At 43.3% G+C, this 17,042-nt stretch overlaps 1 protein-coding gene across 2 annotated transcripts; it reads left to right on the top strand.

Annotated features, from left to right (window-relative positions):
- Positions 1 to 779: 779 nt before the first annotated feature.
- grm6a (glutamate receptor, metabotropic 6a) lies at positions 780 to 16,482 on the top strand (the record flags this gene model as incomplete). Of its 2 annotated transcripts, none has more annotated exons than XM_083974861.1 (14): positions 780 to 1,364; positions 3,166 to 3,382; positions 4,029 to 4,164; positions 4,268 to 4,422; positions 4,606 to 4,746; positions 5,454 to 5,654; positions 9,899 to 10,038; positions 10,161 to 10,283; positions 10,390 to 10,654; positions 12,086 to 12,321; positions 12,411 to 12,572; positions 12,680 to 12,829; positions 16,139 to 16,279; positions 16,399 to 16,482. In XM_083974861.1, 14 exons carry the CDS (start codon positions 780 to 782, stop codon positions 16,480 to 16,482), a joined length of 2,736 nt encoding a protein of 911 aa, XP_083830987.1. The 2 variants fall into 2 exon arrangements, with proteins under 2 accessions (XP_083830987.1, XP_083830986.1); XM_083974860.1 differs by having other exon boundaries at positions 16,139 to 16,312.
- Between the last annotated feature and the right edge of the window lie 560 nt (positions 16,483 to 17,042).

Genomic DNA, 17,042 nt, shown 5'->3' with positions numbered 1-17,042 from the left:
TTGATGAATATATAGTGTTATAACCCCTGTATTTCTGTGTATGAATGATTTGCGAGATGCTCCAGTGCAAGCCTGAATAGTAAGGGACTAGGTGTACAGCTCTGCCTAGTGCCCCATAAGCCTGCAACTGATGTTAAATCTACGTCCAGACAGTGCAGGTGTGCCAATGGCAGCATGAAACTGAATGAAGGGGAACGCCACAAATCAGAAGAGACATCACCACAAAGAATTGGTTATAAAAAAAAACATTTGAATCCTGAACTTGACAGAACATTTGACTGCGTCAGACACAGAGACTGAAGTTGAAGATCTGATACCTTAGATATGATGATCGTACAAGGATTCAGTGACAATAAACTGTATCAAACAGATCAGATATCAATATCAAACAGATATTAATCGAGCTAATTTAAAACACAACTCTCACATAAACATGCAATCTGTATCGCCCACCAAAGAAATCTGGTTTGGATCAGACAGATCAGGTTTAGTTGAGGATAATCAATTATCACACAGACCAGACACTTACAGCTGTGAGATTATCAGTAAAAAACACAGATAATTATTTGAAATCTGTAGAATAGATTATTTCAGCTTGATGCACTGAAGATAAACTTGATTGATTGATTGATTGATTGATTGATTGATTGATTGATTGATTGATTGATTGATTGATTGATTGATTGATTGATTGATTGATTGATTGATTGATTGATTGATTGATGTCTCCTCAGGTGTTCACAGCAGGATGAAAACTCTCAGCTGAAAGTTAGCTCAGTATGGCACCATCAGGCCCTGCCCCCTCCCCCCTCCCTGACTCTCTTTATTGTCATCACCGCGTGTTGCTCTGGATCGGACGAACACCCCATCACTTGTCCCTGTGGCCCCGCCTCTTGCTGTCTCTTTGGTTCTTTATTGGTGGAGAGGTGATCCAGGTGAGCGCCTCACACCAGCACTTTCATCCCCACTCCATAAAGATACCTGGTGACATCACTCTGGGAGGGCTGTTCCCAATCCACTCTCGCGGCCCCCACGGGTTACCCTGCGGGGAGCTGAAGAAGGAGAAGGGGATCCATCGTATGGAGGCCATGCTGTATGCTCTGGACCAGATCAACAGTGACCCTGAACTGCTGCCCAACATCACGCTCGGGGCCCGGATCCTGGATACCTGCTCCAGAGACACCTACGCCCTGGAACAGTCTCTCACCTTTGTCCAGGCGCTGATCCAGAAAGACACATCCGACATCCGCTGCTCCAACGGAGAGCTGCCAATCATTCGCAAACCAGAGAGGGTGGTGGGTGTAATCGGAGCATCTGCCAGCTCAGTGTCCATCATGGTGGCTAATATCCTGCGTCTGTTTGAGGTAAAAACACACCTGTAACTATATGTAATATAAGTAAGACACATCAATAAACAGGTAACATCCATGTAACATGTAGGTAACATACAGATAGTAGGCTACACCTGTAAATATGCAGGTAGCACACAGGTAATACACAGGTAACACACCTGTAAATATACAGGTAACATGTAGATAAACCTGTGAATAATCATGGTCATGTAAAGTACCTTGGGTATTTTGAAAGGCGCTATATAAATACAAGTTATTATTATTATTATCATTATTAGGTAACACACAGGTAATACACCTTTGTACTTGCAGATGAGATACAGAGAGGTACACTGTTGACTGGTTAACAGAGGAGTTAACAAGGAGACAGTTTAACACACAGCCAGGTAAATGGGTTAACAGTGAGATTGGTTAACAGGCAAGTAGGTGAACAGACAGACAGTTAACAGACAGACAGGTGAACAGACAGACAGCCAGTAGATGGAACAGTCTGGTTGGTGGATTAATGTTTTAAACAGACAGTTTTTGTCTGGATGACTGACTGTCTCTAATGAAAGCCTCTAATGACTTTGTGTGTGTGTGTGTGTGTGTGTGTGTGTGTGTGTGTGTGTGTGTGTGTGTGTGTGTGTGTGTGTGTGTGTGTGTGTGTGTGTGTGTGTGTGTGTGTGTGTGTGTGTGTGTGTGTGTGTGTGTGTGTGTTTTCGGCAGGTTATTCGATTATTATAACAGATGCATCAAGGGAATAGTTTTAAAAGTAAAATCTGATGACCGGTCACTTCCATTAATACAGAGACAGATCAATACAGTGATCTGCCATGTGGGTCGACACACATCAAGAGTAGTTTAGGTGATCAGTGCATTTATGTCGTCATTACATGATCGATGCAGACACAGCAGAAACACATGTTGATCAGATCATAGAGATGGTCGTAGAGATCATAGAGACGCATTAACCATCAACACACAACAACTCACTCACCCACACACAAATCACTCTACAACCACATACCACCAAGCAACACCACAACAGCCCCACAACGTTATCAGAGTCTCCATCAGGGTGCTTGTGTGTATGTCTCAGGACCTGGTCTAGGTTCTATGATGCAGGGAGCAGCTCCACGTGGGCCACATGCGGGTTAGGGCCATGTGACCGTAGCAGCTATATGTACAACTGTAGCAGTAGTAGATGTATATACTCCACTTCCTCTCAAACCAATCAGCAGCAGCTCACTGATCATGTGACACCATCATCCGTGTGGTGGTGGAAAGATGGAGAAGAACCTCTGACCCCGCCCACTCTGTCACCTGCACACAGCTGACCAATCACTTAGTGAGGAGGCTGTGATGTCACAGCATCAGATATTCGGGTTTGTTTCGCTCCAGTGAAGCATCTCTCTGACAATGATGATGATGATGATGAAGATGACTGTGATAACAAGGTCTGCTTTTAGGAGCTTGTTAATGTGGAGTCCTTTATTAAGCTGCAGGCACACACACACACACACACACACACACACACACACACACACACACAGGATTAGCGTTGTGTAACAGCATGAATTTGTGTCACAGCTTCAATAAACTGAATAACAATCACATTAGCACACAAGACTGCGTGTGTGTGTGTGTGTTACTGTATGTGTATTATTATCCTTCTATCTTTACGAGGACCGCTACTAAAGACCTGAGTGTCCTCACAAAGATAGTGAGGTGTGTGTGTGTGTGTGTGTTGGTCTCTGTGTGTCTGTTTTCTTCTGGTCACAGTCTGTTAAACATATATTTTCTGATTATTGATGATTGTCCTGTCTCCCAGATCCCCCAGGTGAGCTATGCGTCCACAGCGCCAGAGCTTAGCGACAACAACAGATATGACTTCTTCTCTCGGGTGGTTCCTCCAGACTCGTACCAGGCTCAGACCATGCTGGACATCGTCAAAGCACTGGGCTGGAACTACGTCTCCACGCTGGCCTCAGAAGGAAACTACGGAGAGAGCGGCGTTGACGCCTTCATGCAGATCTCCAGAGAGGCTGGTATGTTGGGGTTCTGGTCTTGTTTGGCCTGCCCTGTCTCCCTTGTAGTAGTTTAGTTTAGTTTTTTATTTGCACATTATATAACCTGCATAAATAATGAAAATAGTAAAATGAAACATTGTGCAGGAGAGGTAGAAGCCAAAAAAGGCTTATAAACATACCTCCCCTATGTAAAAATCAACAACAACAACAGCGGTGGTCTTCATAGTAAGAAGATGATGCAGAAATTCAAAACATAAGAAATAGAAAAGAAAGAAAGACAAATTAACATAGAAAAATGAAAGATACTGGGGCGGTGCGTAGCGCAGTGGTTAAAGCGGCCGCCCCATGTAGAGGCGACAGTCCTCAACGCAGGCGTCCCCGGTTTGAATCCCGTGTCGGGCAGACCTTTCCTGCATGTCATCCCCCCTCTCTCTGCCTCCCCCTTTCCTGTCTATCTATACTGTGTGCTATCAAGTAAAGGCAAAAAATGCCAAAAAAATAAACTTAAAAAAACAAAAAAAGAAAGATACTGAATTAATAATAATAATTAAAAAAAAGAGAGTCTACACACAGTTGGAAAACACCCTCTCTCTCTCTCTCTCTCTCTCAGGTGGGCTGTTACCTGTCTCCGTCTCTCACATGAAATGTTCCTTGTCCCTCTCAGGTGGGGTGTGTATCGCTCAGTCAGTGAAGATTCCTCGTGAGCCGACGGCCGGGTTGTTTGATAAGATCATCAGACGCCTGATGGAGACGAGTAACGCCAGAGGAGTGATCATCTTCGCCAACGAGGACGACATCAAGTACCCATACAAACAAACATACCTGAGATCAGAGATCATATCAAGCCAGGAATCAAGATTACTGATCTGACTGATCCTGACTCCCCATGTGTTTTTCTGGCAGGCGCGTCCTTGAAGCAGCCCAGCGTGCTAACCTGACGGGTCACTTCCTGTTTGTGGGCTCAGACAGCTGGGGGGCAAAAAGTTCACCGATCTCAGAGTTGGAAGACGTGGCAGAGGGTGCAATCACCATCCTGCCGAAACGAGCATCCATAGATGGTGAAAACAACAACACACAAACATCATGATTGTGTACTGTGTGTATCTGTATTTGTTACTGTGTATATATATGTGTGTGTGCTGTTGTATGGAACTGAGTGTTTTTCTGTGTGTGCATTACTGAGGGCTTCAGCGTGTATGTGTGTGTGTCACTGTGTGTCTTATTGTGTGTTTGTTCTCCAGGTTTCGATCAGTACTTCATGTCTCGATCTCTGGAGAACAACCGCAGGAACATCTGGTTCAATGAGTTCTGGGAGGACGACTTCAGGTGTAAACTGACCCGACCTGGAATCAAGTTGGACCCTGACAAGAAGAAATGTACAGGTATCCTCCTGAGACCCCAGCTTTTTTCTGGTGTGCATTTTTTATTTCTCCTTGCTATCTGGGATCAGTAGGACCTAATAAGTACCAAATTATTCTGAAATGCCACATCAGATTGGCCTGAGTGTCATCCTGAGGTTAAGTACTATCAGTCTGAAGTGGAACGGTCAAGTAATAACGAGTAGTTTTTAATAAATATGAATCCTCCTGAGCCCCTGCGTCCTCATAGGAGGACATTATTTTTGCCTCTTATGATACTCCATTTTTAAAAACTTTGACCTATTAGCCACATTTAGGGACACTGCCTGTGCTATCTTGTGGTGATATCACAAATTACACCAATTTCTAATACACTGGTTTCATTCATAAAATTTGGATTTAATTCTTACCTTGGTCTTTTATCTTCCGGGAACTGCCATAGAAGGCTCCGGCTGAAATTCCCGCCACCCCCCCCCCCCCCCCCCCCCAAAGAAATTGGTGTAATTTGTGATATCACCACAAGTTGGTGCAGGCAGTGTCCCTAAATGTGGCTAATAGGTCAAAGTTTTTAAAAATGGAGTATAATGGTGCTAAGAGGCAAAAATGTAATGTCCTCGTATGAAGACGCAGGGTCTCAGGAGCCACACTCTATGGGATGCGGTCTGCGTGTTGAGAGGGGTGGTTAAGGTGATTAAATGGGATGTCATGTGACATGGTGTGTGTCCCTGCAGGTGAAGAGAGAATTGGTCGGGACTCATCCTATGAGCAAGAGGGGAAGGTCCAGTTTGTGATTGATGCAGTGTACGCTGTTGCTCATGCTCTGCACAACATGCACCTGGATCTGTGCCCAGGAAACTCTGGAGTCTGCAGCGACATGGACCCTGTGGAAGGTCGCTCACTGCTCACCTACATCAGAGCAGTGAATTTTAATGGTGAGAAATCATTCCAAAAAAATAAAAACATGCCTTAGAACAACTTCTGAGATGAAAACACCTCACCTGGAACAGGGAAACGTAGCCTCATATACCAGCCTCTCCCGGAAATGCATTTCATTTCATTTCTGAGGGAGAGTCTGGCCTCATCCATGGCCTGAAACTTTCAGAAGACCGAGCCAATCAGTGTCGCCGCTCAGATTTCTGTGATTGACACAGCACGTTGGCCAATCAGGGACCGACTGGTGCAAAGCCCTGTCACTACACTGGGCGACTCTTACCACAACAAATATGGCGGAGCTATCTATCAGTAGCAGCCTACAAGGGAAGTTCTTACTGAAATACCATCCGTTACAGCAATTAAACAAGAGCAAGAGTCGGCGCTTGTTGAGTTTCTTGAAGGAAAAGAAGTTTTCACTGTTCTTCCAACTGGATTCGGCAAAAGTTTGATATACCAACTTGATGATTGGCTGAATGGGGATGTCTGTCAACGCTACTACTCCCGCCCAGCTCCCGCCCACCCCAAACGCTCACAGGGGGAATGAGGCCAGACTCTCCCTCAGAAATGAAATGAAATGCATTTCCGGGAGAGGCTGGTTTACGAGGCTTAGGGAAACGAGGGCCCCTCCCAAATATAGACCTGAGGGGAGAACCTCATCAGTTCTCGAGTTATAGTCAGATTAAGGCAATAATTCGTTTTTTTCAAGTGTCATGTAAACGTACTGAGTGAGTATCTGGTGGCGAGGCTTTGATGAGTAGGACCTGGTAGATCACTTTGATGCAGCTACCACGGTGTGGCTCCACCACCTGCTGAGACAGGTCAGGGGTGTGGAGCTTGGTGTTCTCACCCTTTCAGTTGTAAGCTGGTTCCTGGGAAAGGGTGCAACAATGGGGAACAGATGTGGTTTAGGAGGTGGACCTACCAACTAATCAGTGGACGGGTATGATGTTACTCTGGTGTTCTGATTGAGAACATGTGGCCTCTTCCTAACACTGCCCCACTGATCCATAGTTTTACTGCTGGACTGGATTTCAACATGTGGATAGCAATGGACAAACCTGGAGGAGGAACAGTCTGATGTGAACCTGAGTGGTGTTTTGTCATACCTATTCCACATAAAACATGACATTGTAGCAAAAAGTGGGTCATAATGTACCTGGAACAAGGTACTTTGAGCAAAAGATCATGGGATCAGTAGCTGCATGTCCTGGATAGCAGATGATCACCACTTTTTGGTGAGTTGGATCAGAGGGTGGAGACAGGACCGACCTGATCTGGATTAAGTCCCTGTCCACAAGATCCTCACCTGCCACCTTGGTAGATGCCAATAGTTAAAGGATAACTATGCAAGTCTGGGTTTGGTCCTTTTTTTTTTCTACAGAGCTCCCCCTACAGTTTCAGAGTGCATGTTTTCACCCTAACCCTCCTCCCTCCCCCTATGGCCATGTGCATTTGTTTTCAATGAAGCCGGTGAGAAGGCAATCTGTGGAGTGATGTCTACCAAGGTGGATAATATTAAAGCAGAAGTAAGTGATCCGGTGGTTTTGGCTAACTTCCTGTCAGCCGATGGAGTTAGCAGTCCCCGCCCTCGTCCCTACGTCACCACATTCACGCGCATCCCTTGGCTGCACACACAGAGAGGACCGCCCCTTTATGCCGTTCTCTCTCCTCATTGGATAAAGGTTGTAGGATACAAGGAAAGTTTTCTCCTGGGCTTACAGCAGAGCAGAGTGACTGACAGACCCGTGTTTCAGACCAAACACTCTATATAAGTGATTGCTGTCGGAAGATAGAACTATTTAAGACTTATATTAACACAAATATTCCGCTTACTTCTGCTTTAACAAGAGATTACGGCTTACCGGGCGTGTTTGTGCCATTGTGCTGTAAAGCAGTCCATATTTCTCCCCAGACGAGATATGGGACAGAGGCGTTTATCTTACAAGGTTGGTTTTCGAAGGAAGTCAGAGAGCCTCCATTCTCACAACAAGTAATTTAGCCATCACAATTACTCCGAAGCTGTTTAATTACTGTAAGGTAACAAATCTAGCATAGATCCTCTTTAATGAGTCCCAGGCACAGGAGACTCCTGAAGCAATTTGGTATTAGGAAGTCAGAATAACTGCAGCCTCAGAGGTCATCAAAGCAAAACAACTCAACTGGTAATGGAATTCAGGGAGAAGGGCTTTCAATTATCCTCATGGCTTTGGTTCTGAACATTCATCAGTTGAGTCCAGAGGACTAAGGATATTTTTGGACAAGAAGCGCCTGACTGACACCTCTCCAACAGAAGGAAGTTATGGTAGGAGGTCATCAGGTTGGACAAAAATTTTTCTGATGACCCTAGACTTGCTGAACAGTCCTGGTTGACTCACAACTGTTTCCTGGAGGTCAGGAATTCGACTCCACTGGGCTGTTTTCTGTCACAGATTCAGTTTGTGGTCTTCATTAACAGGCTCTGTAGTGGTAGTCAAGGTGCAGAGAGTTCTGGTGTGGTTTCCTGTGGTTCTGTTGGTTTCAGTTTACAGTACAGTGAGAGGCAGCTGGACCAGAGTCTGGACCACCCAGTCTGAGGTCCTGGGACACTGCTGGAAACTGGTGGAGGTTAAGGACTTCAGGTTTCTTAGGGTCTATTCACGATTGACGATTACATGGTGAGGACATCAAAAAGGAGATCCGTGTTGGCAGTGATGTGGACCATTGGCTCAGAGATCCAGGACATAAAGCTGGAGGAGAACCACCATCAGGACAGACAAGAGCCATTCAGATCAGGATGAGGTTTTCAAAGACTTTCATAGCAGCAGAACAAGCTGTAGCAGCTTCATCTCATGAGACATCAAATCTATATTTTATAAAGATGAGAAGCTGCAGCAGCTGGGAGAGGGAGATGTTTTAATCTGTAAGTGCCGGGACTGCATGGTCTGTCCCTTTGCCTGTCTCTCTACATGAGACCTCGTCTTTGGCTGAATATTTAACCAGTACAGGAGACGTGTGTTTGTAGTTAGATGTTGCTGTAGTTAAAGAGTTTGACTAAAATGAGCACAAGGAGATCCGTTCTATTCATTTCTGATTCAGTTCTGTTCTGGTCCAGTTCTACCCACAGTTTATTCTGGTTCACTTCTGTTTTGGTTCAGTCACACCCTGGTCTTCTTGTTTAGCTCTACACTGGTTTTATTTTGGGTTAGTCCAGTTGTGGTTCTGTTCTGTTTTGGCTCAGGACTGAACAGAAGTGTTGGTCACAGCAGCTTTTTCTTTATTTAGACAGAGATAATAAGTTAATGCACTTTACATGTTTCCTCTGAGGACTCAACGTGTTACTGCGTTACTGTGTGTGTGTGTGTGTGTGTGTGTGTGTGTGTGTGTGTGTGTGTGTGTGTGTGTGTGTGTGTGTGTGTGTGTGTGTGTGTGTGTGTGTGTGTGTGTTTGCGTGTATGTGAGAGAATATTAATAATTAAAGTGAGTAGATGCTGAAGACTGAAAGAAGAAAACATCATCCAGATGTTTTTATTCACATTAAAAAATGAGAGATAAAAAGTGTAGAAAAAGGTGTCACTGATGATCTTTAGTCATGTTAAATAACATGAAGAAACAGATTTTGTCTGTTCAATTTATCATGACTCAAGCAGAACATGAAACTGATCATGAATGTAAAGCTCAATATGAAGCAGAACATTAAGCTTAATCTGTTTTGACTTTTATGTCACGTAGCTCAGATTGGATATGAAACAGCAGCAACTATTTTTTTCCCTGTTTCCAGGTGTCAGTGGATGACAGGAAGGAAATGGGTGATTAAATCATCAGTATTTTGAATGGAGGGGTGTCAAGATATGTGGGGATGGAGGAGCATGTGTGCTCATTTCCATGTGTTTCCATATTCTGACTGTTTGTAAAAATGGGCTATACAAATAAAATTGCCTCGCCTTGCGGAAGATAGATAGATAGATAGATAGATAGATAGATAGATAGATAGATAGATAGATAGATAGATAGATAGATAGATAGATAGATAGATAGATAGATAGATAGATAGATAGATAGATAGATAGATAGATAGATAGATAGATAGATTGATGCCAAAGGAAATTCCACAGTGGCCAGCTGCTCTCCCACACAATAAAAACATAAACACCATAGAATCACAAATAACAGTTGATAAATAATGTCCGTCTCCAGCTCCAAGGTGCTTCAGTGCACCATGAGGTGTCGTAGTGTATTTGTCAACCTGTCTGTCTGTCTCCAACAGGTAGTGCAGGTACCAGTGTTTTATTCAATGAGAATGGAGATGCTCCTGGTCGCTATGACATCTTCCAATTCCAGATGACCAATCACAGCCACCCTGGATACCATGTCATCGGTCAATGGACCAATAATCTGAGACTAAATGTATGAAGCTGATTGAAACATTACTTTTTTTGATTTTTAGACTGTGTCATTTTCTACCAGTCTCTCTCTCTCTCTGTACCTCTCTCTCCCTGAGCTTATCTCTGTACCTGTCTTTCCCACAGGTGGAGGATTTGCAGTGGTCTGGAGGAGACAGATCAGTTCCAGAGTCCATCTGTAGTTTTCCATGTGAACCAGGAGAAAGGAAGAAGATGGTGAAGGGTGTCCCCTGCTGCTGGCACTGTGAGGTAAGACATCACAATGGAAACACCTGACTTAAACCCAGAGACCATGATGTCATGGGACCATGTCATCTCTTATCTGTCTGTCTCTCCTGTCCTGACCTGTCTGCAGCTCTGTGATGGCTATCAGTATCAGCTGGATGAGTTCAACTGTGAGATGTGTCCGTCAGACATGCGCCCTACGCCCAACAGAACGGGCTGTCGTCCCACCCCCATCATCAAACTGGAGTGGAACTCCCCATGGGCCCTTGTTCCTGCCTCTCTCGCTATGCTTGGTATCCTAGCAACCAGTACTGTGGTGATCACCTTCATCCGCTTCAATGACACTCCCATTGTCAGGGCGTCAGGAAGGGAGCTCAGCTATGTACTACTGACAGGTGAGTTCCACAGACAGGTAAATAGCTTACTATTAATGGGGTGGGGGGTGCTCAGCCATGAGCAAGCACAAACTACACATAAACTTAAACCTGGATTAAACCAAGTTTAAACCTGATCTGAAAAAGATTTAGTCTGTCATCATGTTTGAACCAGGATTAAATTAGATTTAATACATACTCCAGATTTAAACCAACTTTTAATCAGACTTTATAAGACTTTAACCAAATTTGAGCCAAGATTAAACCAAAACCAAATTTAAACCAGGATGTTACAAGACTTAAAGGGATAGTTCAACATTTTGGTAAATTGGCGCATTGCCATAATCCCTATAGTCATAGCAGTAGGTTCATTACCTTTAATTGTCGGTGCAAGCTATTTTTAGAGCGGCGGAGCAGAGCCATTAGCTGCTCAGAGCTACGCTACGGAGGCTCATGGTATTTCTTGGTTTCCCCCATCAAACTCTTAAAGGGACAACGAGGAGTTTCTATTCGGTTATAAAAAAGTCTCACGTTAATGTGGATGAATCTCCGCTACCCACACTTGTTAATGGGCCCATTTTCGATAAATATATCGTTCTGTCTCTATCGTTATTTTGTTATTATTAGTGGTGGCGGAGATGCTGGTCGAGCCGACCAGTGTTTTTTACTTTCGGTTTCGCAACGAGTCATGAGAATAACGCAGCTGAATCGCCGTTTATGGTCGGAACTCCGACGGTATGTGAACCTCTTTGAACCTCTGACTTTAATTCTTGATGAATGAAAACATGAGTCCGTCTTGCGCCGGTCAAAAGAATTTTACGGTGCGCGCGGAGGCTCATAAATGTAGTGTGAAAACGCTTCGCTTTTCCAAAACTCCTCGTTGTCCCTTTAAAATACACAATCCAACAACTCCACAACGCTCTGGTGGACAAGTTGTGAGCTGCACATTCACCACGCTATGAGATAATAACAGAACGTTACCAGACAGAGTTGTTTTAGAGGGAAATTCATGCAAAACCGCTGATGCACGTTGCGTTCAGGGACAGTTTTTCAGCAAGCAGTCTCTGTATTTACCTCGAAAACGGCTCAGTTTCGTAACGTTCCATTATTATCTCATAGCGTGGTGAATGTGCAGGTCACAACTTGTCCACGAAAGCGTTTTGGAGTTTTGGGATTTTGTATTTGATGAATTTGATGAGGGAAACCAAGAAATTCCTTTAGCCTCCGTAGTGTAGCTCTGAGCAGCCTGCTGCTCCGCTCCGCCGTTCTAAAAATAGCTTACACCGACAAATAAAGGTAACGCACCTACTGCTATGATTATAGCGATTATGGCAATGGGCCAATTTGCCAAAATGTTGAACTATCCCTTTAAGTACCACAATCAAATCAGACATTAACCAGATGAACCATTATCCAGAGCATGACATCACCTTCAATTCTCTCTGGCTACAGGTATCTTCCTGATCTACCTTATCACCTTTCTGATGATTGCGGAGCCAGGTGCGGTGGTTTGTGCGTTCCGGCGCCTGCTTCTGGGCCTTGGCACGGCCATCTCCTACTCTGCCATGTTGACCAAAACCAATCGCATCTACCGCATCTTCGAACAGGGCAAGAAGTCAGTGACTCCACCCAAATTCATCAGCCCCACCTCCCAACTTCTCATCACCTTTACCCTCATCTCTGTCCAGGTGAGTGAACAGGTGTCACATGACCTCCTATTACTGACTGCAGCAACTCATCACATGACTCAGGTCCATCTCTCCATGTGTGGCATCAGGTCCTTGGTGTGTTTGTGTGGTTTGGCGTCATCCCCCCTCACACCACCATCGATTATGAGGAGCAACATCCCCCAAACCCCGACCTGGCCCGAGGGATCCTGAAGTGTGATATGTCTGACATGTCAATTATTTGTTGCCTCAGCTACAGCATTGTGCTCATGGTAATGTACTGATCCCATACTCCCATACTGGTGATGAAAAGTATGAAAAGTTGTAGAGGCTTGTGCTGTCTGTGCTGCTTGGAAACCTATGCTGTTTCTGTTGCTAGGTGACATGTACGGTGTATGCGGTGAAGAGTCGTGGTGTCCCGGAGACCTTTAATGAGGCAAAGCCGATCGGTTTCACTATGTACACCACCTGTATTGTCTGGCTCGCCTTTGTACCAATCTTCTTCGGTACCGCCCAGTCCACTGAGAAGGTAAGAGCCAGTCCAGAACCTGGGGGGACAGAGACAGACTGGATCAAGTGTTGAGTCAAGGTTTTGCAGACTTGTGTTTTTTGGTCCTCAATGCATTGTTGACAGTCGGAACACAGGACACAACAAAATGTTTTTCATTTCACCTTTATTTATTCAGGGCTCTCTTTTTCAATGATGCCCTGATTACAAAAACACACAATTATACAATATACAAATACAGTCAAAATCATAATCCAAAATTACATTCAGGCTGTAGAACATTTGATAGTAAGTTCTTAAAGCTATCTAAAGAAATAAGATGATCCAGTTTCAGACAGTTTTGTAGGTTATTGTAGGAGTTTGTAAAACCAAGATATCCTGCGAACGAGTGTGCAAGTTTTTTTTTTTTAATAACAAGTGTGTTTATTAATTTTTTTCAGAATAAATATTCACACTACAACAAGTAAAATACAGGTACAGAACAAAACTGTCACAATAAGGCTCATCTTAAATGATACAAACATCACAGGGCAGTAGCATGTGTTATTTACACAGTCCATAATATAAATAATCCATCATCTCTCTTGGAGAAAAGCATTTCAAATAAAAAATAAAAGGAGCGGAAAACAAAAAAACAAACAGACGTATAATAAATACATGGTAATTTCATTTGTTGATGGCTTACATACAGGGGGAACATGCCTCCAATGCTTTCCTCCCCTCCAAGAACACCATAAAAGATCTCCACATACCTTTGATCCTTCCATGATTGATGCATAGAAGCTTGGAGTCAATCCCTTCTTAGGATGTTGATTTGTTGCTATTTCTTCAATAGGGCTAAGTGTAGGTAGAGATAAAGACTTCTGTAACTTAAATATATACAGTAGCTTCTTATTTGCAAGTGAGATTAAGCTGGTAATATAAACAGGTAAAATTTCAAGTAAGGCTTTGTAAATAAAAAACATGCAATGTTGTTCCCTCCTTACACTTAAAGCAGATATCAGTGGAATGTTTTTGTTAATATAAGTCCTAAATAGTCCTATTTTCCGTCAGCAATCACTTACATGAAGTATTTCAGCCTAGACACGAGTCTCTCCGTCACTCTGCTCTGCTGTAACCCGAGGAGAAAATTTTCCTTGTGGGATACAAGTGTTATCCAATGAGGAGAGAGAACGGCATGAAGGGCTGTGTGTGCAGCCAAGGGATGCGCGTGAATGTGGTGACGTAGCACGAGGACCAATTGATGCCTGACAAGGGCGGGGGCTGCTAACTCATGGTGCGTTCAAAGAAACTCGTACTTTGTGTTTTTCCTTCCTGTGAAGTCATACCAGTTCGATCTGGTACGAGTTCACAGGTCGGAAGTTACGAGTGGCCGTTATAGGGAACTTTCACAGACAACAGGATGGTAAAAACACGAGCTACGGGTTACCTGGAACGCTACCAAGTCGTAGTTGTGACTTGAAGCTGTAACTTACGGTTTCAAAAGCCTGCCTTGAACGCAGCATTAGCCGAAACGGCCGTGAAGCTGATATCTGCTTTAAGGATAGCCATCCAACCCTGTTATAAAGAACACAGTGATGGGTTGGGAACACATCTCCAGTAATAAAACGAAGAGCAGAATGATAACGTGCATCAAGGGGTTTCAATGTCGAGGGATGCATGTAAATGACATCACCGTAATCAAGTGTGTGCAAAAAAAATGTGCAACAAATATTCTGCCAGCCAGGTACTGAATGGGTGCCTCCATGTGGCAACCGTAAGACATCCCAACAGTCACAATTACATGCAGACTTTTTGCTACTTGACCACTAAACATTTTTGTAATTGCTGTAAAAGAATGTAAAGAGGGTGCTGTATTTCTATCTTTCAAGTTGAGTTGCAACTTTACAAACTCCAGTTTATAAGCAGAGCAGCTGACAATGTTACAGAGTCCCATTATCACACTGCAAAAGTGTTTTTTTTTTTGCCAAATATCAACAAACTAATAAAAAAATACTTTTTATTTTGTTGTTGGGATGAAATTCAATATTTCATTTGAACTGAAAATGTGATGTGTGAAAACAGCTGTTGAGTCTGATGACATAGAACACTATCTCCTGAGTGAATGAGCTGCATGTGAACACAGAACATGAATCAGAGTTGTGAAAAGTTTAGTAGTCCTGTGAGGGAAAATAAATCAGCAGTTGTCAGTGGGTCGGTTCAGTGTGAGTTCAGGTACGAGAGAAACACAACAGCAGAATTAGACACAAAGTGCAGCCATTTCCAGGCAGAATGGAACAGATGGATTATACAGATTATAATCCAACACAGGATGTCATTATAGAATAATAACTTTGTTAAAACCATAGTTACAAAGAGCTTCAACAACCAAATACAAAGAGACAACAAAGCCAAAAATAACACAAAGAGAGAGACAGCAGCATCAAATTTAACCAGGGATGCAAAGAAAAGAAAAGAATGAGCAGATTCATCTTCACATGTCTGATTTACCTTTTTAGCTTAGTTTAATTAGTTTATAGTTCATTTACTATCAGTTTACAGATCATCTAATGCCAGTTTATAGATCAGATAAATAAATATCATTGTAGTTACAGTACTTCAATCAGCTGTTCATCTTATAGAATCTCTGGAGGTGGGTGAAGACGTCTCACCTCCCATGTGAAGGTTGCCTTGAAAGCAGAAGCTTGTTCACCCTGAGGACGAAACAACAGGAAATACAGAGAGAACAGCAGTTCAGTGTTCAGGACAAGGAATCCCAGAAAGAAGTAATAACTAAAATTAGAAGTAAAATCATGGGAAATCCTCCTCCTGCTTCTCTGTGATAACATTCAGTTTTCTTTCCTCATTTCTTCTGTTGAGGAGCAGAACACACAATAAAATATAAGCTGTTTTCTTTTCTATCTGAGGAAGACAGAACAAACACAGAGCTGCGGGAGGATTAACGCTCCAAGTGTGTGTGAAGGTTTTTACAGCAATGTAAGAAATGTAGGAGTTCTGCTATTGTCAAATGGCTTAGCACACACAGAAACACACTTGAATCCTTATAATAAAGAAATACAATAGAACCAGGCAGCACTGTGTGTGTCTTTGTGTTTGTTGTGCAGACAGGTGATGTATGGAAACAGGAGCCTCACTCATATTCCACAAATAATCACCACTTAATCATCTGAACAGCAAAGGCAGAACCTGAGACTCAATGTAAGAACCTAATCTCCACCAAGAGAACATGTAAAGATTCACATGTGCTCTGCAGCATGAGGCTGTTCTGTAGATGTGAACAAGCTTCTATGTGCAGAGTGTTTCCTCACTGTGTCTTCTCTGTCTCTACAGATGTTTATCCAGACAGCCACTCTGACCATCTCCATGTCTCTCAGTGCATCTGTCTCTCTTGGGATGCTCTATATACCCAAGGTTTATGTCATCATTTTCCATCCTGAACAGAACGTCCAGAAGAGGAAGAGGAGCTTCAAGGTCTCAGCTTCATTGTGTTACCTGTTGGTTGCTGTGTTGTATATATATACAGTATGTTGTGTTGCCCGGCCTGCATTACTGTGTTTATCTACAATGACTGTCTTCCCTGTGTGTTGCAGGCTGTTGCCCAGGCTGCGTCTCAGAAATCGGTGGGCGAGAAGCAAAACGGAGAGACCAAGATTATACCTGACAGATCGCAGTAATGCTTCATAAATACTAAGAAATCCTACAAACTGAAGGTATTGAAATGCCACAGTAGCCTATGCACTGACAAAATGAAAAACATTTACTACATATACACAAATAACAAATCTATGTTTAATGTTTCACCACTTTGGTCCAGACTGAAACATTTCAACAACTGTTAAAAAAAAAAAAACCATGGTGATCATCTGCGACTTCATTAGACTAACATCTCTTCATGACATACAATATATATGACCACATAACGGACATTCCCATCCGCCTCATCTGTATGCTGTTAACTCTCAACAACATCAATTAGAACCTTGTTGTATGTGCTTATCTGGTCAGTAGGCGAGGTTCTGTCTTTAGATGATCTGAAGGGGAGAGTGTCCTCATATGACTGGTAGGCAAAGTAATGTCCTCAAATGATCAGTAGGTGTTCTTATGGTGTTATGGCTGGTATGGTGAGCTACTGTCCTCATATGGTCAGTAGGTGGGGTGATGTCCTCGTATATGTTCACTAGGTGAGGTGATGTCCTAAAAGGGCTGGTGGGTGAAGTCAAGTCCTGTTCAGTTG

This window comes from Trachurus trachurus (assembly GCF_905171665.1).
Source record: "Trachurus trachurus genome assembly, chromosome: 7".
NCBI lineage: Eukaryota > Metazoa > Chordata > Actinopteri > Carangiformes > Carangidae > Trachurus > Trachurus trachurus.
This window is presented reverse-complemented; position numbering and strand designations above follow the sequence as displayed.